Source organism: Pelodiscus sinensis, chromosome 5 (genome assembly GCF_052426305.1).
Source record: "Pelodiscus sinensis isolate ZL-2025 chromosome 5, ASM5242630v1, whole genome shotgun sequence".
In the NCBI taxonomy this organism is placed as follows: domain Eukaryota; kingdom Metazoa; phylum Chordata; order Testudines; family Trionychidae; genus Pelodiscus; species Pelodiscus sinensis.
The window spans coordinates 20,088,462-20,116,151 of NC_143056.1; the positions used below are offsets into that span (position 1 = coordinate 20,088,462).

The 27,690-nt window shown below is 41.8% G+C and overlaps 1 protein-coding gene across 3 annotated transcripts; it reads right to left on the reverse strand.

Annotated features, from left to right (window-relative positions):
* Positions 1-3: 3 nt before the first annotated feature.
* Positions 4-27,670, reverse strand: ZFYVE21 (zinc finger FYVE-type containing 21). Of its 3 annotated transcripts, none has more exons than XM_006116888.5 (8): positions 27,473-27,670; positions 17,642-17,692; positions 15,396-15,564; positions 13,731-13,806; positions 11,772-11,863; positions 9,675-9,728; positions 6,600-6,742; positions 4-1,385 (listed from the first exon to the last, which is right to left on the reverse strand). In XM_006116888.5, the coding sequence occupies exons 1-8, from the start codon at positions 27,602-27,604 to the stop codon at positions 1,350-1,352; spliced, it is 753 nt and encodes a 250-aa protein (XP_006116950.1). In that variant the 5' UTR covers positions 27,605-27,670; the 3' UTR covers positions 4-1,349. The 3 variants fall into 3 exon arrangements, with proteins under 3 accessions (XP_006116950.1, XP_075782612.1, XP_006116951.1); XM_075926497.2 differs by lacking the exon at positions 27,473-27,670 and adding an exon at positions 25,803-27,036; XM_006116889.5 differs by lacking the exon at positions 9,675-9,728 and having other exon boundaries at positions 27,473-27,666.
* Between the last annotated feature and the right edge of the window lie 20 nt (positions 27,671-27,690).

Consider the following 27,690-nt stretch of genomic DNA (forward strand, 5'->3'; position numbering starts at 1 on the left):
AGCTGCATTTAAGTGTTTATTTTAAAATGTTGGACAAAGGCAAAAAAAGCACTTCACTGGAGTTAATAATTGTACATGGTTTTATATACCAGAAATATATTTTTAATTTCTTGTAAGTTGTAGCCATGTGTACTTTGCCTGCCTGCCTAACCTCCATAACGAATCCACAGTGAATGATGGTAAAACTTAGCTGTCACAATTGGGTATGCATCGTAGTAAGAGGCTCTCTTCCCTGTACCAAGAGGAAAAGGCTTAAGGTACAGCACATGCCCCAAGAAGTGCTGCTTGGTGACTAGGCAGGCCCTGTCACTTAAAAGAAAAAAAAATCACCTTAAGCTGTTAGCCTCTGTTCTTCCATAGTAAAATTTGTGGCATTGTGAATATTTGAACTTCAATCAGCAAACTCAGCTGTGTTCTTAAAACAGCTGAATACATGAAATTTTCTAGTTCATGCTATTTTGCTTCAATAAAGTGTACCATTTATACAGGAGGCACAGCACGTTTTTGGGCACTGTAAATAACCTTATTCTCTCCTCCACTCAAACCCACAAATATTGAATTTTAAGGTTGAAGGTTAAGTTTTTTAGCAAGTTAGTGAATGCTATCTTGAGTTTTGCTTATTTTCAGTAAGTATGATCATAAGATTTGTACATTAAATACTGTATATGTCCAAACAGTTACAATAGTCAGATTAATTAGCAAAAGATCATTACCACACGTAAAATGATTATAAAACTTCAAAATCATTTTCTGGAAGCTTATATTTTTCTACACAAGGATGGCTCCAAGAGGTCATGTTCATACAACTCTGTGGTATTTGGTGAAACTTATCTTTAAGTGTTTTATCACATGTTGAGAACCCAAAATGCTTACTTATATAAAAGGGTATCTAAGGCAGATTTCATTGTACACTGATCTTCAATATTTGGATAAGAAAAAAACCTGAGATCTATATCCAAAAAGCTATTCTCTGTAGAAGAGACTTACAGATACATATAATATTCATAATTGATACTACAAAAATTGTGCTATACATATTAGCTATAGTGCAGGTCATACTTTGTTTTCCATATTAAGTGCCAATAAGACTTAACAAAAATAATATACAAAGTCTTAAATATGAGGCTATATTTAAAGCATTAATTGTATACATATTGCACACTAGTTAAGTGAATACTCATGGTTCAATACTCACATTGCATTTGCCAGTGCTTACATAGTGAACCACATTTGGGAGAGAGAGGGTTCATAATACCAATTACCATGGATCAAGGTAGTTTGCAAAAAGTGAAAAGCAGGTTTTCCTTAAAGCTGGTCTCTTCCCTCAGATCTCTGACAGCTTGCTGCCATTATTGGTCCCGGGATTCATAAAGTAGTTTTGCTGCCTAAGATTACAAAAATAATATATGTCATTGCAGTGTGCTATATAGGCACCTCAGTGGCAAATCAACTTAAGGCCCCTTAGTCTTCCCCAAGAAGCTACTATTAAACTAAAAGCTGTAACTTTCAAATCCCGGTCCTTCAACTGATGTACAGTTTTATTAAAAGGGACAGAGACTAAATCACACTCCATCTTAGTCTCATGGCACAACATCAATCCAAATTATAATTTAAATTTTACCATTTGAAAAATCTCAAGAATGTCACAAAAAATATCTTTCAATCATTAGAATTTTGTCAACTGCCAGATGACTGAATTTCCTTTTGAGATGACATTTGGTGAGTTGGCTAGGTAACAGCTTTCTAATCAAGTTGCTTATCTTAATGTGGACATGTACCTGTTATTTTTATTACAAGAAATATTCCTGAGGAGTAATCAACCACCTTGGCCTAGTCATTGGAAAAAAGTGTTCTCTGTTGGGGAAGGAGGGTAAAGTGTGGTTCTTTTAAACACTGAGCACAGTGGTACATAATCCTTTTTAAATGGACTTTCTACAACATGCATGATCTGACCTATTCCCATATGAAAATTCATCTCAAGACATTTTTTGTATGCTGGAGTTCACTACCATCAGAAACATTGATCTAAGTGATTACAGAAAGCTTTTACATATTAAGTTAATGCTACATGACTTAAAGATTCTTTACAAAGTCTTAGAGGATTGCCAGAAATTCTGAGCTCACTGATTTCTTGATCAAGTTTGAGATACTATACACCCTCTCTAGTACCCCCAGTTAAAACAGGATTAATAAAAGCCCAGCTCAGAGAAAATGTCTGAAGGTCAGGCCTGGAAAATAGTAGCTGACAGCCATGGTCTTCAGGAGTAATAATGTGGATTAAACAGATGTGCCTTGTGAAAAAGATGATGTCAATATAAACTGGGCTTTCTGGTACAGATATTAAAAGAATCAAACCTTTCTTGGGAGAGGACAAGATTAGACATCAGAATAGTCCCTGTGGCCTCAATTTCTAATCTGCATAATCTAGTAAATTTCACCTACGAGTTGCTGCAACAAGTCCATAACTTCTATTTGACCAAGAAAATCTCTTAAATAAAGACTGAAGTCTTTTTTAAAGTGATGGAGAACCCACCAGCACATCATTAGGATTTGTACATATAACCTTTGTCAGCATAATTTGTGTTGTTTAGGGGTATGAGTAAGTCACCTCTCCCTGCTCCCATGGATGTATATTACACTGGCCTATGCACCAGTGTGGACAGTGCTATTGCAGAAGCAGCTCTTGCAGAGGTGATTTTCTTATGTCAAATGGAATAGCTCTTATCAGTCAGCACAGAGAGCATCTTTGATAATACTATAGCACTTCTAGTGAAGACAAGCCCTTAAATAAACTGGAATAATTTACTCTCACTTAAAAGAATGCACCCTTTTCTAGTGTAGTCTAGCTTCAGTTTCCAGCCATCACATACTGCTATGCTTTTCTGTGCTAGACTAAAGAGTTCCCTCATCAATTCTTTCACTCATGTTGGCACATGATCAGAATTTAAGTCATGTCTGAAAATGGAAGGTTAAACTAAAAAGACTGAGCTTCTTTACTCTCAATGTAAAGTAAGTTTTCCAGACTTCAGACCACCCTAGCTTAAAACAATTCTTTTCAATGTTTAATTCCTTTAAAAATCCAAACAAATTGGCCTACAAGTTTAAAATATTACCTGAGACTCGCTAAAGTGTGTCAGTTCAGTAAGATAACTGCAGGTCCAAAAAAAGGTGGGGGAAAACAATCTTTGAAATGAAGTCACCTCCCTGCTTGTCCTCTTAAACCTGGGGGTGAAAGCTTTTCTAGATGACAGAGCTGACTGTTGGCTGCGCTTAGGATTCTGATGCTACTTGTGTTAGGTTCTGTCAACAACCAGTACATAGCAACTAAGGATATTACATTTAGATTAATAGGCTAATTGAACAGTTGATGCAATTTGCATTGACTAGTTGATTATTTTATAAAGGAGCCTCCCCGTGAAGTATAACAGCTCCAGGGTTGTTGCTATACTTCAAAGGCAAAAGTGATGTGAGGAGCACTGGGGCCAACACGGGACTGACTGAGTCCCCCCGCTAACCCCTTGCTTCCCGCGGTGTTTCAAAGTGGCAGTGTCTTGTGGAGCTGGGGTCAGCGGGGGAGCTGCTACTCTGAAGCCTTCTTTCCTTCCCCCCCTCCCCATCGGATAGTCGACGAGCCTTTCACATCCCTAATAGCAACCTCACTTTTATATACCCTAAATTCAGTGCTCAGAGGCAGATGCCCGCCAATTCCCACAGGACCTATACCAAGTAGTTCCTCATGTTTGAGCTCTGTTGATCGGCTGCTTCCACTTCTATCCAGTACATAGCTGTTGGTGTATAACAGGGGTGGGCAATATTTTTTGATTGGGGGTCCACTCCAAGAATATAAGTGGTCAAGGGTTGCACTTTTCTATTATGTTAATGGAGGAGTTACAGGGACTGGAGCAGAAGTTGAGCACACAAGTGGATTCTGACCTGGGAGAAGAGGGTGCAGGAGAGGATTCTGAAATGGGGGAGGGGTATACGAGTGGGACTAGGAGGGAGTTGTGATGTAGAGCAGTGTTCACTGACCCACACTTGAAAAGCAGGATGATCTAGCCTTTAATTAGTAAGGCAGTATTTTTTTAAATGCCAGTCTATAGTTTCAACTGCCATAGTTTTAGTTTTAAAGGGGAAAAAGCTACTGAACTGGTTAGCAGAGGTCAGTGACTAATCACTTGCAACTATGCCTTGTTGAACTGCTTAACTCACTTTTGACAGAAGTAGCCTCTTCTGCAGGTGCAGAAGGAATATTTTCTTTTCCGTTTATTCTAATAATTCTGTTCAATAACTAGCTCAAAGTTAAGAAATGTACCAAGAGTTAAGAACAGGAAGGTTTTCCCTCTTTCAATCCATGAATTATAAGTGAGGTGAGAGAATTTGATCTACTACTAGTTATACCTCCCTGGTCTGGCACCTTTCAGGACCTGACCAGTCCTGAATTAGGAAACAATGTTCGTCCTTCTGCTGCCAGGCTCTGCTCTGGCAGCCAAAGAGCCGTCAGCATTGACCAAACAGAGATGGTGAGGATGAGGCACTCAGAAGAGGCAGGGTAGCTGCAGGGCAAAGCCCCACAGCTGGGGACCAAGAAGCACATCAAGCCCCATGACCACCAAGCTGCACTCCCAGTCCCTGCCGCTAGCTGCTCCTTCCCCTCCCTCTCTCTATTTGTGGCACTCCAGAAGCTCTGGGAAGGTGGGGAAGGAGTTTCAGGGAAATGCTGGACCCTGTGCTCAGTGAGTGCTCCAACCCAGGAGCACCCCCGGTGATGTTGCACCACAAATGTTGCTATATGAACAGGTTGAACCTCTCTAGTCCAGAACGCTCTGTTCCAAAATGATTTTAATTAGCTGGATTAGGGATGTGAACTACTAGTTGCTCCCTCCCCCTTCGCTGCTTCTATCGGAAAAGAGGCAACAAGGAGTGGAGGGGAAGAGGATGGAGTGCTTCAAAGCAGCAGCATCAAATAGAGCCCGGGGTCTGCCACTTTGAAACACTGCGTGCAATGCCACAGGGAACAAGGGGCCAGCAGGGGACTGCTTGAGTCCCTCGCTGGCCCCATGCTCCTCGCAATGTTTTTGCCTTTCAAGTTTAGCAACTGCCCTGGGGATGTTGCTACAGTTCAAAGGCAGAGGCACCCTTATTGACTAATCAAATAGTTGATGCAAATTGCATAGCCTAGCCAATTAATCTAAATTTAATATCCCTAAGCCAGATGTCCACTTTTCATGGGTATGGCCAAGTTTCCCATGGTCTTAAAGTTTTACAGCCACCAGTCCTAACTCTGTGTACTGTGCTGTTATTTAGCTCTAATTTACCCCTAAATGTCCTCCAAAAGCCCAGGAAGCAGTGGAAGTGTTGGTAATGCTGATAGACAATATTGACCTCCCATGGTCTGGAAAATTCTCTCATTTGGAACAAATCAGGTCTCAAGGGTGCCAGACTAGACCAGAGCAGGGTGGGGAAGGAAGCCAGGCAAAGGTATTTGTGTTTGAGGTAGATCTTAATTGTAAGATCTTGAAAGACATGGTGAACAGAAAGTCTGTTCACTTATTAAATAAAAGTATTATCTGTAAGTCACTTAGTTTGTATATAAAAACTGTATTAAATTCTTTTCCTTATGTATCCAGCACATTTTCTTCCTCATGGAATGTTACCGAAATCTAGTAAATGTATCAGTCACAATTTTAACAAATGTAAAAGTTAGTAATGCTTTTTGGCACTGAAAAAAGTTCAGAAAAGGGCAACAAAAATGATTAGGTATATGGAATGGCTGCCATACAAGGAGAGATTAAAAAGACTGGGACTTTTCAGTTTATAAAAGATGAGTATGGGGAGATACTCTAGTCATGATTTTATGAACCTGTAAAAAGTGAATAAAGAACGATTTACTCCTTCCCATAACTCAACAACTAGTGCCTTTCCTGCCCCGCCCTGCCCCCCTCCCCCCAGGAAGTCAGAAATGGTGCTCCAACTTGCAGCTGTGCAACTGAGGCTTGAACTGCTGCGCAGGGGGAAGGGTTAAAAACCCACCCCGCATGCGAGTTTAAAAAAAAGGGGGGGGGGAGCGAATCATGTGCCACTTGTGGCACACGTACCGGGAGTTGCCAACCCTTGGTTTATACAGGTTGAACTTCTCTGAACCAGGACTCTGGTCTAGCAACATCCATGCTCCAGAAGGACCACAGATGTTCCTGGATCAGAGAGGTCCTGGAGGAAGGCCAGCAGCAGGAACCCTGTAGGGGCTGGGAGCCCTGGCACAGCAAAAGGCTGCCAGCAGGGTTGCTGTGGCTACAAGCCCAGCTGTGGGGAGTGAGGGGGAGAAGGGAAGGGAAGCTGGCGGCCAGACTGGGAGCAGAGTGCGACTGGTGGAAGAGGTGCCAGAAATGATCTTCCCTGGTCCTGCAAATCCCTTGCTTAGGACTGATCAGGTCTGGAAGATGCCAGACTAAGAAGGTCCAACCTAGTTAGAATACACTCACAGCTAGTTGCACCAGGTTATCATGGAGCACTTGTAGGGCAACTAGTCTGTTCTGCACACAAATTATGACCAAAGTTAGGGGGACTAATTTAAAACATCTAATGCATTTTACACAAGTTACCTTATGCATAGCTACTAGCCAAGCTGCTGACAACTTCTTGTTAGAATTGAAGTCTTCACTAGCAGTAAATTTCATCTGTGTGAGCTCCTCTGATCCTGGTACCTTATACTGCAGGAGCATACCTGTGGCACGAGTATTGCCTCCTAAAAAGGGAAAATTGAAGTCCTGAACAAGTAGTAGAACAGCAGAGTATTTAGCCACCCAAGAAATAAAAGAGGACGTTCTGTCCATTACCAACAATATAACTCATTCCCAACATGACTTAAAATATTTTAAATGTCTTACATCAACAGCTGCTGCTATTGTACGAGTTGAATCACAGTGTGTTACCACAATCAAAAGTCAAGAACGCAGATTACCACTCAGGGAAGATAGCAAGGAAAGGGAATTGTTTATGCACTGACATTTCAAGAACCCCTTTCTAGCTTGGTATTTTTCTAAGCATTAGAAGTCTTAAAATTTATGGTAGTTTACCACAAAGTATCTTGCAGTTTGCAAACAAAATTCAAGTTGTTATAAACAACGGTTATATCTGATCATTTTAATGTAAAAAGACACAGGAATTCAAGCTCATAGCACTGAAAGCTTTCTGGCATCGACCAGATACCGGTGGAGGGAAGTTGACCTCATGGTGAAAGTAAACTGTGAGGCCAAATGACTTCTGAAAGTATCAGCATATGGGGGCATGTCTGCCACAACTGAACACTTCACTCAAGAAATTGTGGGAGAGCTCACCACCGCCTTATATAATTTTATATTTTAAATCTCATTTTAGACTGTGTTGTTATTAATAGGCCGTCCAGTGAAAATCAGGAGGGAACTGAGGAGCAAACCTAGGTATCAGGTTAGCATTTAGTAGGCTATTCTAGGGTTAACTAAATAGTAGTTCACTAGAACTTTTAAAAAAATGGAATCCCTGTCAGGTTACCTCACCTGCCTGATCCAACTCTCTATTATGCATACAAAGGCCTCAATAATTTCAATGAAAAGATTATCTGCATATCATGTGGAACCCTCAGGAGTTAGTGTCCTTATGGCATATCCAAGAGGAAACCCAAGCAGAAAACATAATATTGCACTAAGATTCTGATCACAAGCCCCACAATTCACAAGTTTCTCCATTCTTTCTGCAAAAACAGCAACTAAATTCCTCTGTCCTCTACAATTTACCTAGTTGGACCATAAAACAGAGCTAAACATTCACTCTCCTGGGACTACTGCCAATATCAGACTGTTGCAAATGTAATTGAACAACACTGATGGGATTTACCAGTAAGCAAGTTAATAGTGAATTATATGAACAATACAACACAAGACAGGAGAAAACCAAATATACAGACCAGTGTTTTCAAGATTTTCTTAAGTCACAAACCCATCCTTACACACACAATCCCCCTCACACATACCACTTGGGCATAAAATAAATATGCTCCTCCACTCAAAAGGGCAGACAATCCTTAGCTTAAGAATCAAACCATACCAAACGTAACAACTGAATATTGGTTAAAAAACTAAATTTTGGACATTTATATAATCTCATGATATGCCAATATACATACACAATACATTTCAAGTACATATACTCTATATATCCAGCTGCACAAGAGAACTGTTAAGATCACATACTGAAGCAGAATAGAAAGATAATCTGTTTTGAATATGCATACTTGCCCATGTATTTGTTACCAAAAATACTTAAAGAAAATCAGCTCATTTACATGATTTCATTATGAGGACTCCAACTTGTGCTTAATTTCTATAATGATTTCAGTACAGGCTGTACCTCCCTTAACAGGGACTCCCTGGTCCAGCACAGACCACAGATGTTCCTGGACTACAGAGCCCAGGAACAGGGAGGTCTGGCGGCAGGGCAGGAGCACCATAGTGGGGGCACCACCAACTCAGCCGGGAGCCCAGTGAGTGAGTGAGTGAGGGAGGGGGGTAGGTTGGGGGTGGGGGGTGGCACAGCGGAGAGCTCCACCCCAGCCTTGTTGCGGCTCCAGCAGCCGGAGAGCTCCTGCCTCAGTGACAGCCAGGGAACCCCTGGCTGTGGCGCTCCAGCTCCCACAGCAGTGGGGCCAGCGGCATCTAGTGAGCCTCAGGGGGCCTGGATCAGCAACCAGGGCAGGCTGGAGCCCTAACCCGATGGCAACACACCAGGAGTGGAAGGACCTCCCCCGGTTTGGCAAGTCCCCTCGTTCAGGGCCAGTCGGGTCCCAAGGGTGCTGGACCAGCAAGTTCCAACCTAAACTGGCCCAAAAGCACACTGGTTGAGGCACCAGTATTTTCCCCTTCATGAGACATAAGAGAAAAACTAAACTGTACCAGGGTAAAACTCCAACTCCAAAGTGATACTGAATTTTGGTCACTTTTTTTGTGAAGTATTAGTTTCCATTTCACTCATTTGTCGTGTTAACTATGGGTAGTTTCTGCTGTAACTGCAGTGATGCATGCTAAATATATTCTAAAATAGTTTCCAATGTCAAGTTTAGTGTTCTCTGTAACTGATGCTCCACGAGGAACAAGGGACTGCCAGAGATGAGACTGAAGATTTACGAGGTCAGTCTTGTTTCCCATTTCCACCACCTCTTACTCTATTCCTTCCAAATACCCCTTCATTCACTCATTCCCTTGCCTTATTTATTCTATAACCAACATACAACACATCCACACCTTTCCTCCTCTAACCATCCTCCCATCTTGGGCAGCAATACCTGAAGCGACCAAAGTAGTGCCCACGCATTTGTACAGCAGGAACTGAGCTATGCATGGTGCCTGTCAGCAAGAGTAATAGCCACACACATATGATTTGAGGGGACCCGTATCAAGGCAGAAGTCTCTCTCCAATAGTCAAAATGTTCCCCACTTTAGAATTTAAATTGGATAGTTTCTGTGTGTACCTATTCTTTCCAAGGACATCACACAAAATACATGTTTAAATTTAAACAGTTATAAACATACGTTGCTTCAAATTAATTTTAGTAAGAGCTATAGACAGCAAAGAGGAAGAAAGCAGCATGGAAAAGCAGCTCATAACAGCATGCTCAAGTGAATCAAGTTCACAACACTTCTGACCTTCAGTAATGTGTTGGCTCTCCAGAAGGCTGGTATAAGTGTGAATATCTTTTTCTACATCAAGGTGGTAGGCAAGCAAGTAATGAGAAGAAAAATTAATCAGAAGTGAATTAGAAAATTAATGGAGCATTAAGTTATTCTCAAAGAGCCATGTTTGGTTGATTTGAAGAGTTAGTTCAGTGGACAGAAATTACACAGTGACCACGCTAGTCCCTCATTCCACAGATAAGAGAGCTACACAGTACCTGACAATGCTATTGATGGTAAAGAATCACATGAAATTCTTGTTCATATTTTTTACTTAATGCATGCCAATACAAGGCCTGCTCCCGATAAGTATATTTTGTAGGGCTTCACCAAGTCAGTTACCCTCATTCAGATTTTAGTTAGCCACAATCAGGGTTCAGCTAAAAAGTAACACACTGCATGAGTGTTTGGTTAACCATATTCAGAACCTCTCTAGTCTGGCACCCTTGAGACCTGACTGGTTCCAAATGAGATAATTTTCCAGACCATGGGAGGTCAATATTGTCTCGCAGCATTACCAACACTTCCACTGCTTACTGGGCTCTTAAAAATATTTCGGAGCAAATTAGAGCTAAATAACTACACTGAACACAGAGCGCCAGGACTGATGGCTGTAAAACTTTATGGGACTGTGGGAAATTGGCCACACCCATGATAAGTGGACATCTGGCTAACTAAAATCATGCTGGACCACAAGTGTTGTCGGATTAGAGAGTGTCAGACCAGAGAGGATCAACCTGTACCAGGTAGATGTTGTTAGAAGTCTAATAATTTGATAGCTGGTCCCAATCTGTGCTTAGACTTTTAAGAGGTTATCTATAACATCCTCTGACACTGCCCTCCCATCAACTCCAGAGTCTGTTCCTTAGAATGCTGGTGTGAAACTAAAGCAGGCCACAGCTGGGTCAGGATATTCTTCATTCTGATGACTGAATTCCTCCCCACTGCTACCTCCACTCAGTGAAGAGTGGATCTCAATGGCTCAGGCAGTGGGATACTACAGCCCACTGTGGGCTGGTGCTAATTCCCTTCCCTTTGTAAAAGTAATGACTATCCATGTAACTGTCAGGATATTTCACAGTTACCATATTACACGATTTTTAATATCCCTAGTCCGAACACATCTACCCATGGATTATGTATAATCTAACACACTGATTACATTATGCTATATTACCAGCGTTTCTCAATCTTTAGTTATAAAGTACCCCTGAAAAAAAAAAAAGTAAGTATCCCCAGTACCTACAGTTTTCAGACACACACAGTTTTTTTCTACCTTTGCAGCACATTTGTTTAAACATTTGTAGCTGGGTGGGTGATGAAATTCTTGGGTGTAAAAAGTACAAAAATAATAAAACGCTGTAAAACTTAAAACAAAAATTCAGTTTTCTCCAAATTTCAGGTGTGTTGATGTGCCCCCCAGACTTCTCTCAAGAACCGCTAAGGGTACTTGTACCACTGGTTGAAAAACACTGTTCTATACTGTGCTCTGGGGATGAAGTACAGATGGCTTTTAAATGTACTGTTAGTAAGGGATTATTTTGATCTTTAATTTCAATGGAGTAGTACCAGATTTACATGGGTGTAACTACGAACATCTGAGCATGGGGCTGTTCTGAACTGAATGGCTATTAGGGATGTGAAAGTGTAGCTGTGTACATGGTTAACCGACAAGTTGGACTTATCCATGAACCTTCACTGTTATACCCAGATTCCTGGTATGTGGGGGGCAGTGCATATCAGAGGCAGCAGTGCGGTGGGGGGAGCAGGTGGGAGCTGATACACATAGGGAGCTGCCTCCTCCCCCTGTGCTGCTGACTCTGATACAGGGATTCACCATTCAAAGTTCTATTGGGTTACGGATCAAAAGGTCAGAAGTCAACTCTGAATTCTTGAGTTCTCTCTAAAATGCTACTGCCAGCAGCCACAACAATAGGCTTCGAACGCTGCTGCTGTACTCTGAGTGAAATGAGTTGTCAGTGCAAAAGATGCAATGTTTTATCAGGTTAAGAAAAAGCGTTGCAAATGCTTAACTTATGACAATTAGTTTAGGTTCATTGCAAGATTTACCTCCAGGAGTAAATCCCTCTGTAAGTATCTGGACAGTCGAAATCTGTGCAATTTCAATTTCATAATGGCTGTCTCCATCCAGAAACAGATATCTATACAACAGAAGAAAACACTGCTTCTTTCAAGTCTGATTCAAGAGAAACAACAGATTCTACTAACAATACCCTGACAATTTATGTAATTTGAACACAAACCTCACAGGGAGTAATTACTACAAAGTCTGAATAGAAAGCAGGAAAGATAGGGGGAAAAAAGCTTTAACAATAAAAAAAAGACCCCCCCCCAAAAAATAAAACAGCTTTCTGATCTTCAGATAAAAGCTATCTAGCCAGAATGCCAGATGCCTCTTGCAAAAACTTTCGCAGAGCATCCTCAAGAGGGAAAGTAATTGAGGCATTTTGAAAGAGATTATCTAACCACACTCAGCTCTGTGAAAACTGGAGCCTTATGCACGCAGTTCAGTTTTTAAAATAAAGATTTTGAAATACTTTTTTCAAATGGGTTAATTTTTTCCTCTCATGCCCTCTCAATCAGTACCCTTCCCACTACTGTTGGCAATGTTATTTATATTCCAATAGCACCTACAGGCCAAGTGGGGTCGAGAAACCACTGTACTAGGCACTATACAAACACAACAGAAGACTGCACCTACCCCAAAGTAGTAAAAAACCCCAACACACGGACAATAGGCAGTTTGTTTAAAGTTACACTACAAATGCTTTCCATTCATATTTTACAATCAACCAACCCTCTAACCTCTCCATCTCCAATAATGGAATACTCTATAAGCAGAGACATGTGGCGGGCTTAAATTGAGAAAATTGACAATTATCTGAAGGTATTTCTCCTGCCATAAAGAAACTTCCCTTCTCCCCCAGAGGAAGAGATAGGCACTCACCTGGTGCTCTTCGTGCAACATGTGCACTAGCAACCAATCACTTCCACCCCCCAATGAGGCAAGGAATGTCCTCCATTCTTCCTGCCACTTAACCCCACAACCTTGGGGTTAGCAGATCCTCCTCTCCTCCTGGAGAACTAGGAGTTGTTCTTTTACAACGAGCAGACACGCACCAGTTAACCAGGTAGGCATGCTAGTAAAGGGTATGCTTACCAGGTAACCTTTACATCCCTATTCCCTGCACTTATGTGCTGCACAGATTTGCAGATTAAAAGCTCTGAAGGGGTCACGTACAATCATTTGTGTGCACACCTAATAGGTTTTGGAAGCTACTTGGATACAAATAAAAATGAGACTAGTTATGTAGACTGTACAGCAGACACTCATTTCTAATCAAAAACCAAATGGCAGATAGTCATAGACTGTTGCTATCTGCCTAACCAGATTCAAATTAATGACTTACATGCAAAGTGTTTCCTAAGATTCCATCATCAATGTCTGTAACCTCCAAGTTTTAGGGTATGTCTACACTGCAAAATAAATAAAAATCCCAACACATGGACACAACTGCAACACAAAGTCTCAACGCCCAGCTCAATAGGTCTAAAAAAAATAGCACTATAGGCATTTCCACTCCTGCTGGAGCCTGGTTGAAATTTGGCCAAGGTGTTGATCTCCAGGATCCAGCTAAAGCAAGAACATCTACACTGCTATTTTTAACCTTGTAGCATAAACCAGCTGACCCAGGCTCACATTCACTGCCATGGGTCTTTTTTGCAAGGCAGACATACGTGTAGTGTAAATTTTTGCTGTAATCAGCAAGGTTTAATTAGCAAAAAAACACCAATTAATCTGATGATGCAACATATAAAAATAAGCCCAAAAGGGCTTACTCTCTGCTCATATCATGTATCCACTTGCTGATTCTCAAAACATTTTAGCGCACATAAGCCAGCTAGAGTGCTGTACAGGCAACATAAAAGTCATCATGAAGGGCAGCGGTGGATAGATTAAATAGTTAGCCAGATTTAACTAGTGCAGTTTCCCTCCACATTTCTCACCTCTGGTTGTTGGAAAGTCGACAAACCATTATCTCAGATTTTTCTGATGTTCCCCGAGCAACTGCGAATGTAGCACCTTAGGAAAAAAACCCAAGTATTTATTCAGTTATTCAAATGCTTAATTTAAGCAGCAAAATTAGCGTATCAAAACTGTATACACTTAATGCACCCATCCGAATGGCTTGAACACTAAGCAACATTGTATACTCCTCAAATCACTCGTATAAGTCTTAAGTCTTGTCCTGAGAACCAGGTTAAGAGTCCACTGTCACCATCAGCAACAAAATGGTACAGTGATCAGTTAATATTTCTTCTTCAATGTGTGTAAATTAATGTATGTTTACATGATTTAAGCACCTCAAACCAAGAGACAAAGGATAGTAACAAATGATTGTGCGATTGCAAAAAGTCCAGTGCAGTTGCAGGAAGCAGATTATTGTAACTACTAAAAATATTATAGAAACTTTTAGAAAAAAGTGTACAAAATATATATATTTTATTGGCAAGTAGCCATTAGGGATGTCAAATGTGTTTAAGTAAGTAAATATGTAACTGTTTAATATTAAAGTGGTTACACAGTTACACGCGGGGTGGCAGGTGGCTCCCTGGGCTGGTGTGTGCAGGGGGCTGGCTTTTAAGCCTGTTCCCTACATGCACCAACTCCCTGTAGGAGCTGGCAGGCTCAATTCTGGCATGAACCCTACCCCCACACTTCCGCTCTGCATTTTACACACACACACAGACACACCTCTCTCCCCCCCCCCCGGCAGCCAGTGCATGTAGGGAGCATGTCAGTTATAATGCAAAGCCGCAGTGGGAGCAGCCTGGGAGTTGGGGTACCTGACGAGACCCAGTGCATGCTAGGACTGAGCCAGCCTGCCTGCCAGCTCCAAATTTATTTGCAGAGTTGCAGCCATGTGTGTGTCTGGGGGGAGAACACAATGTTACTGGTTAACTGTAAACAAATAAGCATTTGCTTATTGGTCAACCAGTTACACTCCTTCCTATGCTCAAGGAACTTTAGAACATCTCATGATGACTGCATTCTCATTAGAGGTGTGCTCTTGCCCACCTATCGAAAATACTTTTAAATTCACATTCAGCACCCCTTGAAAGGCATTTTCCCAACTATAAAGTCAAGGGACATTTTAAAAAATAAGACATCAGATTCTTCATTTTTAAAAACGGTACTCAGGGGTCCAGTTATAGTTCATACTGCTCTTTAAGTCTATTCTAATTGACAGTTCAGTGACAATAACAGCCACCTACGCAGCCTAGAAAGGAAGATAGAAGCTGAAATGAAAGTATGTACTCTCTCATAAGATAACTTCAAAATAATTTTTTTTGTGGCTACGAGTTTTGGATTCCTATTTTGTGTACAGGAATGTGATTTTTAAAAATGCAGTGCTACAAGATTTATTACTATGCCCTCATTCTTTTATATATATCATATCCAAAAGGGAGATTTGGCTGGATAACAAAATAAACAGGCAAAAAAGAAAAATTTGCAGTGGAAAAGTATTCCCAAGATTTCTAGAGACTGAAACATAATACCTTACTTGACAAAACAAAGGAATTAGTTTGGCTATTTATGCTCTTTGTTTGCCACTTGAATAACTATCTACAAGATCAAAACAACAGTTGTGCATGTAGTTTAGTACTTACCATTCATAAGCACTTTAAGCTGCTTGTCATAAAACTCTGTTTCCTTCTGAGAGATGAGAGCACATTCAGCACACTGGCGCACAGGATCTACAAAGCACATACGAGGCAGAGGCACTTTTTTACTGCAGCACTTGTCACAAAAGCACTTCCCACATCTCCGGCAGTGGTGCTAAGCAAAAGCATATTATTACAAAAGATGCAATTAATAAGAGAGCTGATAGCTAAATCTAATATTATTTCTTTGTGTATTTTTAGTATTGCCTGCTCACCTAGTTTCTTTTAGGCATTAGTGCTTCTGGCATTAGTTCTTGATGTGGTAAAGCTAATTAAGTGTCACATGATTCTAGAGACAGTGAGATGTTCTAAAATGACATTTCTGGAACAGTCTAGCATGAGCTATAGTTGTGCAAGCTTCTCCAGACACCTGAGCACCATGCTTTAAGCCTGACCAGAGTGAACACTAAGGGTAAAAAGGAGTCTCCATGGCCCATTAAATCCTTAGCCTCACAGTCAACAAGACTGCAAGATATAATGGTGGTTTGCATATCCTCATCAGAGATTCCACTGAGCATCCTCAGCCTACACCTCTCCCTCCAAATATTTAATTCCATGTTTAACAGTGACAGGAACAATACCAAGTTTTATAAACACAACTCCTCTGATCTCAGTGTGGCTCCACCCTTTTTAAGGGCAATGATGCCCTCAAGCAGTGTTGAAAGGAGCATTTTGAGACCCTAGCAAACCATGAATCTAGCATCTCAGCTGCCACAAGCAAGTCTACTCCTCAACATTCAGCAATACAATCTTTTGCTGACACCTCCCCACTCCCACCCCTGAGGAAGTTTGACATGCCACTCAGACTAAAAACAACAAGGTGCCAGGCTAAAATGGCATGCCTGTGGAAGTCTTCAAAGCAACTGGAATAGCACTTGTGCAAAAACTTACATCTCTCAGCAAATAATATGACCACAAACCATTATTTCCTCTGGAAAGTGACAGGCACAATGTTTATTCCTAATCTGGGATTGCAGAGGAAATTAAAAGTACATAGTAAAACTCCCCATGGGAGATGGAGCAACCGACTTATGAATTAAAGTTTCAACCAGTGATGTGAATAAATGACCGCGTGAGTTTCTGAATATTTATTTGATTAGGAAGCAAAAACTTAAAAACTACCAATCACCATCTCCAATATACTCATACTCCTCACTGTCCATAGTTATCACTCTAATACTTTTAGGAATCCTGAAAAATACCAGTATCCCCTATTTAATCAGATTTATTTTTTAATACTTTTACACCATATCTGTTGGATTTTACATTCCAAATAACCAACTACAAAACAACTGTTTTAACTCATGATAGATCTTATGGACATCCTTATTTTCCAGAGTATGCTCCATAAAGGTCTGTATAATTAAGTAGTTATGCAAGGAATGTTATTCATAGCTAGAATGATTGTTTGTCCTGCTGACTTTTGCACAAGCTTTCTAAAGTGATTTAGCCTCCCCTCAGCAAGGATAAACTCCAATTCTCAGCAATATGTTCTGTCTTCTCTGACAGCAGATTTCAGTAAGATACCACCTTCTCTATGCTTCTTGATAGTAAAAATTCAACATCATAAAATTAAAATTCTTCTATGTGAAGGTATCTGCCCAGTGCAACCCACCTCAATGTCAACGAATTGCCATTCATAATTCAACACAGTTTACTTACTGAAAACACATTGCCAACATCTTCACCCATTATTTGTTTTGCACATTTTTTCCAGCTAGTTTATCATTTTCAAGCTCTCCCTAGAATCCAAAACTTGAAAAAAGTTCTTAGCACTTGACCCTTTCACTCACATAACCAATTTTATTTAATTCTGAGTGTACTGAAATGAACATATTTATTATTTACTTGCCAGCATCACAGACAACAGCATATTTTGAACAGTGTTACATACATGCTGCCTCAAACCCAGCAAAAATATCCAAAGTATTTTAATCCTAAAAATAGTCATTTATTTTAAAATTTCACAACAGAGTAACTGATTAGAATAGTGAAGACCTATTTCAGGGGGAGTAGGAGAGTGAGAGAGAAGCTAATTTTCAAGGCATGTCAAATCTGGGGTGCAAGTATCCTTGTAAATATTTTTAACAGTATCCTTTTGAAGGAGAGGTTTCAACACATTTCAAAACAGGATTTCAAAAAAGTTTCACAATGTAATGTATTTAGGCTATTACATTTTGTTTCTCTCTTACCTTTCTGGTTATGAAATCAAACTTAGTTTCACACTGCATACATCTTGGACACTAGAAGACAGTAAAGTATACAAGATTTATGTACATCTTTATCCAGATACAATGCACAAGATTAAACATATTAGGGCAGAAAACTAAAACAGCTCTAATGAATTCCCATGCAGTATCTAGATAATGCACTCGCATTTATTTTAATCTTTTGAACATTTATTTGGTAGGCAGGTACCATCCACCTTTTACAAACAAGGAAGAGCAAAAAATCCCTAATTCGCCCTAAGTACAAAGTAAATCAGTGATAATCATGAGCACACCTCAGGAGTGCCGCTCTTGTGCTTAATACAAATATGGCATGCAAGAGTAACAAAACAAGCCCATGGATTATCTTCCACACCCACCCACCCATACCAAGTCAACTAGCCATTTTTATCATCAACATTTTAACACATAAGTATTGCTAATTTATGCATTTAAATAACATTGTCATTAATATAACTGAAAAATAGCATTTTAACATGGAAGTTCTCTTCCCCCCCCCCAAAAAAAAAAATCAAGGTTAAATGCATATCTGCAAAATTTTACTTGCTTGTTTAGTGTTTTTCCCCCTAAAAAAAGCTTGATTAAAGAATTTCTCTCCCCCCCCCTCTATATTTTTTCCCCTGTAGGATGACAGTGATGTCATCTGCAGCCTCATGACATCGCTGCCCGCCTCCATCCTCAGCTGTTTGCTGTGGCCAGCCTTGCCACCATCCCTTCTGGCCATGGACTTCTTTATGCTGGGGGGTACAGGCTGTGCTGCTGGGGGCAGGTGTGCATGTCCCCTCAGCTATCTGAGCCTGACTCCTCGCTCTGCCGGCCACCCAGTGGTCCTGCCTCCATCTGAGCCCACCTCCCCAGGCCGAGCCAAGTCCCCTCCGCCATCTGAGCCTGCCCCTGCCCCTGCCCTCTCTGCCATCTGAGCCACCCCCCCCCTCCAAGACCTCACCCCTTCCACTGAGGCTCCACACCAGGAGCTCGCTCCTGCCTCCTTCCCCTGGCCAGACACCTACCCCCAGAGAGAGGGTGGTTGGTGAGCGTAGCGAGCAGGGAGGCACAGTCCTCTAGTATGCATCTATACAAAAGTCACTTTATTTTTCCCCTCATTAAACATTTGATAAGAGCCAGCTGTTCTGGGTTTGTTTGTTTAAACAGGGAACAGCATTTTCAGAGATTAACTTTATTCAGTAAGTATAAGATGTAGATGTATTTAACTCCTTACTTTGTAAACGCAGATGTATATTTTCTAAGCAGATACTAACAAAATGTCACCCGCTTAAGCACTTTTTTACATCACTGGCATCTTGTGAGACCCTCTTATTTCAGTTCACAATATAATACCAGACACTGTAACTGTAATTTAATGCAACTAGGTTTATTTGGAAGGCTATTAATGTAAAGCTGTGTCTGACGTCTGAAACGGTTGGTAATATGATCAAGTTCTGAGTTAAAGACTGTAAGCTCTTTAGGCCAGATCCCATCTTCATTTTAAGTTTGTGCCATCTCTAGCACAATGGGGCTCCAATCCCGGACTGAGGCCCTTAGACACCAGTGCAATACATATAAATGTATCTAAAACCGAAAGGACAATTTAATGGGTTTGGAGAAGCAGGGGCAAATGGGGGAAGGGGAAAGAGAATACTGCACAGTTAGTAGTATTGTCCTTCAGGTGATATATACTGAGGTGATATATTAAGCAGAGGCCTCTTTTGCCTCCAGTGACCCTTCAGGTGTAAGAGCTCATGCTACATTTTGAAAATTGTAGGATTAAAAAACACTCACGTGAGACCACCTTGCAACAAGATACAGAACTTGAAATAAAGTCTAATGTTCAAGGTTGAGAATTAATTAAGTGCCAAGCACAAGAGAGTTACTACTGTTACCATGCTCCCACTATTAAACTCCTTACTTTGTAAAGTTCTTTAGCATAACTAGAACATTCATGGTCTATTTCAGAAATTCTAGGTATTTTAGCAGCTTCCAGATCAGTATCAAAGTTCAAAAGCAAACATTACCCAAGAAATGCGATATCAGATAATTTACAAACCTCAAACTCCTAGGCCACCTACTTTTAACTACAGTCTGATGTATTCAATCACTTATAAAATGTAGCAAGTTCAAGTACCTGCACTTAATCTGCAACTAGCCAGTTCCAATTAAAGAGATTGCTCAAATGGTCAAATTTGAAAAATCAGTACAAGAACCATTAAGTTTCTAAAGCTTCCTTAAAATCAGAATGATTAGAAGTATTCTCAAAAATGGCTTTCAAAAGGTGTACTAAATATCAAAGCCCAGTCGTAATAGCTACAAAAATGCACATTTATCTTCACCAAATTAGTTCAACGCACTAAGCTCTTGAATTCTATTGCCACAGCTTATACAGCACAAATTTAATCACACATTTTAATTAGCAGGGCTCGACAAATCCACTTATCTACTCGCCCATGGGCAAATAGATTTCAGCTGGTCGCCCCGTTCACTGGCGGTGCACGCATGCACAGTGCGGGTCTGGGCATGCGCAGTGCGGGTTTGGTGAGTGGGTTTTTGCCACGGTCGTTGAGCCCTGTTAATTAACAATGTCAGGTGTAAATTATAGTTACTTCCCTGATGCTTTCCCCTCAGTACAGAGCTTTTAAAAGCAGAAAAGTAGGAAAGTGGAATTTAAAGCATTGAAAAATACCACAGAAGAGGGATGTTATTACAGAAATTACACTGAGCAGTATGGCTTAGTAGAAATGGTACTGCAGTGGGACTCATGAGACCTAAACTGGCTTCCTGGTTAAAAATAGGAAAATCACTTGCCTTCCCCATACTTCAGTTTCTTTACCTATAAAAAGTAGTGAACGTGGAACGTGAAGTAGCCTCTGCCCATAACAAGCCTGGGCCCACTGCCGGCAGAGGCTGCTGTGTGACAGCCTCTCCTGCCCTCTTCTCCGCGCTGCTGCCTCTAATCGAGGCACCATCACTGGGTGGGGCGGGGGAGGAAGAGTGTCCTGCTGAGACACTGCTGGGAGGGGACCGGCTTTTAAGCTAGCTCTCCCCCCCCCTTGCTGCCTCTGAGGGAGGGAAATGTGAGTAGTCGACTACTTGTGTATAAAGGTGACAATGACACTGAACTTCTTTAAACCACTCTGAGGTCAATAGATGAAAAATGTCATAAGATCTAGATATGACTGTATTATGCTAACTAAACAGCTTGGATGAATAGCACAACCTATTCTCCAGTAAAAAAAACAAAACTGTATATCCTTTATTTCACAGTCACAACCTCTTTTTTTTAAAGCCTCCTTGCCATCATGAGAATGTCTGATATTAGTGAGCAGCCTCTGGCCTTAAACATTACAGACTATGTTTGCTTTAGTATTTTCCTTTCAAGTTAAGTATCATTGACATGCAACAACATATAGTACTTTTGAGATATCTAGCTTTGGTCACTTATTAAAAAAAGGAGCCTGACGGGTGCTCATGTAATTGATAGTTATTTCTGTTATCCCCAGATGTGCCTGCATAATGAAATACATTAAGAATTCATCAAATTAATCCTATTGCTTCTAGTTCTATATTTTGTTGACAGAGAGGGAAGAATGAAGTTTAACTACGTTTTGGAGAAGGTCTTGTAGAAACAGTTTAAAAAAATTGTATGCTCTGAAGCTATTCTTGGATATCTGAAAGAAAAATAAACAGAATCACAAACAGGACAAAAGAGGTTTCTAGTTAACAAAAACCTTTTTTTTTGTTTGTTTTAATATTGCATCAATACATTCACAAACATATACTATAACTATGCTTCAAGCACAACAGTTATTGATCCACAAAAAACTGGAGTTATGTGCTCCAGAGTGTTTACTTAACAGTACAGGGATAAAGCTTATTTCCCTGAAAAAAACAAGGGTAAGTCAATATAAATAAAATGCAGCTGCTTTCACTAATTCAGCTAAATGCCACAAAAAGTTATAAAACAAAATCAACGTTTTCATCTTCATAACACAGTAGTAGAAAAAATACCTTTTAACTATGCATTTTAGAAATGGTCTGTCCTTTTGTTTAAGAACTCTTAAAACATAAGAGCTAGGACTACCACATTTGGTATGCAGCTTGCTCTTACAACTTAAAGCAGCGGTGGGCAATAATTTTAAAGGGGGGGAGGCACTCGAAGTTTTTGGTAAGTGATCAAGGGCCACACTTCTATGGAGGGAGTGTAGCATCTAGGATGGCAGTTGGGATGTAGAAGGAAGCTTGGGATAGGAGACTGGGGTGCAGGGTTGGAGAGGGACTTTGAGTTAAGGATGGGATTATGATCTGGGGCAAAGGCTTGCAGTTCAGGGTGCAGGAAGCGGTATGGTTGCAGGAGAGGATTCTGGCCTGGGGGGGGGGGGGTGTAGAAGGAACTGCACGGTCTGGGATGGAGCAGTGACCTGGAGGTGGTGAGGAGAGGGGATACTGGGGCAGGAAGTTGGGAGAAGAGAAAAGGTGAGGTGCCAGAGGCAGGCTCTGTCTGGGAGATGCCTACTTAGGCAGTTTCCAGCCAGCAACTCTGCAGAAACCTGATACGGGCTCCATGCCCGTCTGCTCCACGTGGCTCTGCTCCAGCACGGGGAAAGAGGAGTCTTCATTTGCTGCCCTGCTGCCAGCAAAATTTCTCAGCGCCTATTGACTGGAAACTGGTCAATGGGAGCTAAGGGATTTTGCTAGGGGGTGGGGACAGCACAAAAAGCCTCCCAGTCCCTCCCCAGCATGCAGAGCATGGAGAGACAGCCATTAAAGCAGCAGCTGCTGTGTAGTAAGGGTTTTGACGAGGTGGCTGAAGGCTGGATCTGGTGGGCTGCATCCTGCCCGCTAGCCGCCTCTTGCCCAATCCAACTTAAAGCAAGGTAAGGGTTTGGTTGTACCAAGACAAGGGGATGTGAACAGAATTTGACTTTCTCATAAAATGGAAACGAAGGGTCTGGTAAGAGGGACAGTTATACTGTAGAATGACCATGGGGGGAGGGGGAGAGCCTGCAAGGGGCTAGAGATGGGTACATGGACAGCTATAATCCCATTGGGCCAGCAGGGGGCACAGATGGAGAAAGGACAGCTATCTACTATATATTTCAGAGAGTTTGTCAGTCTGCGCGTCTGTCCTCCAGCCGGGGAACATGCACTCCTCCCCTGGCTGTGCTTGCTGCAGCTGCCTTGGCCACAAACAGGCACTTCTCACCTGGCCCCAAGCTGCTGCTGTGAGAGAGGGCTCAGGTTGTCCTCTCTCCCCGGGGCATTCTTGCATACATATACCCCATAAAACAATGGTAAAAGAGGATACTATACAACACTAATTACACTAAACTAATTACTCTTATTATGTGCATGATGTATCAAGCTACTAAGTAATATTTATCAACAAACGAAAAACAAGTGGATGCATTTTGCTGACAGCTTTTTACCTCATTTTGACATCTTATCATGGCTGGGTATTCTACTAAACCAGAGAGCTGCCCACTATCTACTTATTCTAGACAGGCATTTCTACTAATCTATGTTAAATAAATACATCTATAACCCTTTTCTCTCTCCAAATAAGCTTTTGCTTACTAAGATTAAGGACAAGAGGCCACAATTTTAGAAGTTAATGCATTTAAAAATAAAACTAAGAATAAAAAGTATTTCGAGAGCATAGGGCTGCTTACTTCACAGCATTTTAATCTGGTCAAGACCCTCATTTACTTTTGTGATGGAATCTCTCATACAAAATGATCCTGGAAAATAATTCTCCCTATCCTTTTTATAGTCAGCGTTTAAAACCAGAAGGTACCACTACCAAATCATATGGTCTGACCACCCGTATATCACAGGCCACCAATATCACCTGCACACTAAACCGAACAGCCAAAATTTGACCAAAGTAAACAGCCCACAGGAGACTAAACTATTAAGTTCCACAGGAAAAAAATAGGAGGATGCTGAGGTATACTAATGCCTGAGGCCTCTGCAATAGCAGAGAAATGATTAAGTGAGGTAAACCCAGATAATCCTGAAAAGTGACCAGTGCTGCAGAGGACCATAAAAATTCCCAAGGTCATTGCCAGTCCATGATATAAGGTGACATACAGTGCATTGTTTATACCAGAAAGGAAATAAACACTATAAACAGCCAATCAAATGAGATATATCTACTGGCTTGTCAGTTTTTAAACATGATCTAAGCCACATTTACAGCACATTACTCTGGAGATAAACATAGCAGAAAGAGCAGTCAACTGCAACAGCGGCAAAAAGGGACTCTACCCCCTTACTCCTTAACTGTTAAATCAACTCAATAGAACCGTCTTCTTAGCCATTCCTCCAGCAATTGAGGAGATGACAGGGCTTTCTAAATGGGCTTTTGCCTGCAATTACTTTGCCTCTGCAGGTCTTAAAAGGGTAGCCATGTTTGCTTGTTCTTTTGGATACAGGCTATCTTGTGGCACATTAAAGACTAACAGATTTAACTGGGCATAAGCTTTCGTGGGCAAAGACCCACTTTGTCAGATGTATGGAGTGGAAATTAGAGGCAGGCATAAACATACTAGGCCAATTTAGTTAGGGTGGTGTGGTCCTCATCAACTGTTGGGAACGGGGGTGTGAATACCAAGAAAGGGAAAGTTGCTTTTGTAGCGAGCCAACCATTCCAAGTCCCTATTCATACTAATAGTGTCAAATTAATTGCAGCTCTGCAGTTTCTCTTTAAAGTCAGTTTCACTATTTTTCTTGGAGGATGGCCACTTTTAAATTTCTTACTGAGCATCCAGGAAGGCTGAATTGCTCTCCTATTAGTTTTTCTATATTACCATTCTTGATATCTGATTTGTGCTCCTTTATTCTTTTGCACAGAGATCATCCGATTTGGTCAATTGGCATGGCAGCGGGAATAGCTGGCACATTATAGCATTTATCACATTAGATGGGCAGGTGAATGAGCCTCTGAGAGTGTAGCTGATGTGGATAGGTTAGGTCCTAATGGGTGCTGCCTGAGTAGCTACATGGGCAGAGTTGGCGTAAGAACAGAATGGCCGTACTGGGTCAGACCGAAGGTCTGTCTAGCCCAGTAGGCTGTCTGCTGACAGTGGCCAGCTCCAGGTGCCCTGGAGGGGGTGAACCAAAGACAATGACCAAGCGATCTGTCTCGTGTCATCCATCTCCAGCCTCTGACAAACAGAGGCCAGGGACACCATTCCTCTCCCTTGGCTAATAGCCTTTTATGGACCTAACCTCCATAAAGTTATCTAGCTTCTCTTTAAACTTTGTTATAGTTCTAGCCTACACAGCCTCCTTTGGCAAGGAGTTCCACAGGTTGACTACGCGCTGCGTGAAGAACTTTCGCTTATTAGTTTTAAACCAGCTACACATTAATTTCATTTGGTGTCCTCTAGTCCTTATATAATGGGAACTAATGAATAACTTTTCTTTATGCACCCTCTCCACACCACTCATGATTTTATATACCTCTATCATATCCCCCTTCAGTCTCCTCTTTTCTAAACTGAAAAGTCCCAGTTGCTTTAGCCTCTCTTCATATGAGACCTCTTCCAAATCCCTAATCATTTTAGTTGCCCTTTTCTGAACTCTTTCCAAGGCCAAAATATCTTTTTTGAGGTGAGGAGACCACATCTGTACACAGTACTCAAGATGTGGGCGTACCATAGTTTTATACAGGGGCAGTAATATAGTCTGTGTCTTATTTTCTATCCCTTTCTTAATAATTCCTAACATTCTATTTGCCTTTTTGACCAACCCAGCACAGTGTGGATGTTTTCAGAGAACAATCCACAATAACTCCAAGATCTCTTTCCTGATTTGTCGTAGCCAAATTAGCCCCTATCATACTGTATGTATAGTTGGGGTTATTTTTTCCAACGTGCATTACTTTACACTTATCCACATTTAATTTCATTTGCCATTTTGTTGCCCATTTAGTTTTGTGAGATCTTTTTGAAGTTCTTCACAGTCTGCTTCTGTCTTGACTACCTTAAACAGTATCATCCGCAAACTTTTCTACCTCACTGCTTGCCCCTTTCTCTAGATCAATGGGGTTGGTTCCTGTGTTAGTATTTCTGTGGTATGTAGCTGCTCGTATTTGTTTCAGGTTTGGTGGCTGTCTGTGAGCACTGACCTGCCTCCGAAGGTCTGTGGGAGTGAGGGATTATTTTCCAGGATAGCTGTAGATTACTGATGACATGGAGAAGTTTTAATTTGGGTCTGTACATGATGTCCAGTAGTGTTCTGTTATTTTCCTTGTTGGGCTTGACCAGTAGTAGGTGACTTCTGGGTACCCATCCGGTTCTGTTAATCGGTTTCCTTATTTCCCCAGGTAAGAATTGTAGTTCTATAAATGCTTGAGAAAGATCTTGTACGTGTCTGCTTATGTCTGAGGGACTGGAGCAAATGTGACTGTATCTTAGGACCTGGCTGTAGACAATGGATCATGGGATGTACCCTAGAAGTTGGAGGCATGTAAGTACAGCAATCAGTAGGTTTCCAGTACAGGGTGATGTTTATGTGTCTATCACTTATTTGCACTGTAGTATCCAGGAAGTAGAACTCTTGTGTGGAATGGTCCAGGCTGATGTTGATGGTTGAGTAGAAATTGAAGAATTCCACAGGGATTCCTTTCAGTGGGTCCATAGGATGATGATGTCATCAATGTTGTTTAAGTAGAGGAGTGCTAGGGGACAAGAACTGAATTGGACTAGTTAGTAATGGCCCTTCACTTGATAACTCCCTTCTTTTCATGTGCTAGCATATTTATGTCTGCCTCTGTAATTTCCACTCCATGTCTCTGACAAAAGGTATGGCTAGACTGTGGGGAGTTTTCAGGAAAACTCTGCCGCATCTAGGGAATGTGTTTGCTCTTCTGCTTTTTTTTTTGCACTCTTTCGGAAGCCCCTCTATCCCTCGATCTAGGAGGAAGAAGGGGGCTTTTGAAAGAGGACCTTTTCCCGACTTTTGGCCCAGTTAAATGGACCAAATGTCAGAAAAGCCTCTTCCGACAAAAGTGTTGGAAAAAACTTATGCAAAATGCACAGCATATTTTGCGTAGCCTTTTCCGACAAAAAGATGTAGAACAGACGTATCCAAAGTGGGTCTTTATCCACAAAAGCTGATGTCCAAATAAATCTGTTAGTCTTTAGGTACCACAAGAGTCCTCATTGTTTTTGCCTCTGCAGAAAGGGTATTTATACTTCAGGCAAATATGGGAACCATATTAACAAGTAGTATTAAGATAGGAATGATAAAATAAGGTTGGGAGAAAATACCCCTAACAACAAATATCCTTCTACCCCAGGCCAGTGAGGCTGGTTTGCTGGGCACTATAGAACAGGGAGAGAAAGAAGCCAAGGTGGAACGGAAGGCTCCTTGGCACACGGGACTATAACTATATAATCACCTTCAGGGAAGGGACTGTGCAAAGCCCAGCACCAGGGGAAAGACTGAGCTCCACCGCAATGAAGCGGCCCGAAGGACGGTCAGGGCTTTGGGGTCCCCGCTGGCGCCTTAGAAAGGATTTCACCTCAGGAGTATCGCGATAAGGGAAGTCAGAGTCCAGGCTGTTCACGGGAAGGGGCGACAAGGGGCTCGCCCAGGCGGGCCGGAGGGGTGACAGGCAAGGAGGACGCACAGGTGGGGGTCGGTGGCGAAGAGTGGCTCCAACGGCGGGTCCGGGGAAACGGGGGGAGGAAGGGCGGAAGCCGGGGAGGGCCCCGCTGGCGGGGGAGGAGCGCCAGGGCGGAAAGACGGGGTGTCCCGCTGGCGGGGTAGGAGGATCCACCCTCCCCCACTTACGTCCTTGTCAGGCACCCACGGCGGCTCGTCCAGGCCAAAAGGGCTGCGGGCGGCGCGGTGCTCGGGCACCATGCGGAGCCCGCTGGACGAGCGAACCAGCTTCTTTCCATCGCGAGCCTCCCCACCCGACATCTTCCCTACAGCGCCACCGCTACCAGCCCACCCGAGTGACGAACAGCAGCGCCAACCAACCCCCTATTACTCTCCCTGCTGCGTAC

What these genes read in the sequence shown, in the direction of transcription:
- ZFYVE21 (XM_006116888.5), bottom strand. Translation starts at nt 27,604, where the DNA reads ATGTCGGGTGGGGAGGCTCGCGATGGAAAGAAGCTGGTTCGCTCGTCC. An exon ending in CGACTTTCCAACAACCAGAG is followed by an intron (nt 11,864 to 13,730) that starts GTGAGAAATGTG and finishes TCTGTTGTATAG; the next exon opens with ATATCTGTTTCTGGATGGAG. An exon ending in GGCTAGTAGCTATGCATAAG is followed by an intron (nt 1,386 to 6,599) that starts GTAACTTGTGTA and finishes TTGTAATCTTAG; the next exon opens with GCAGCAAAACTACTTTATGA.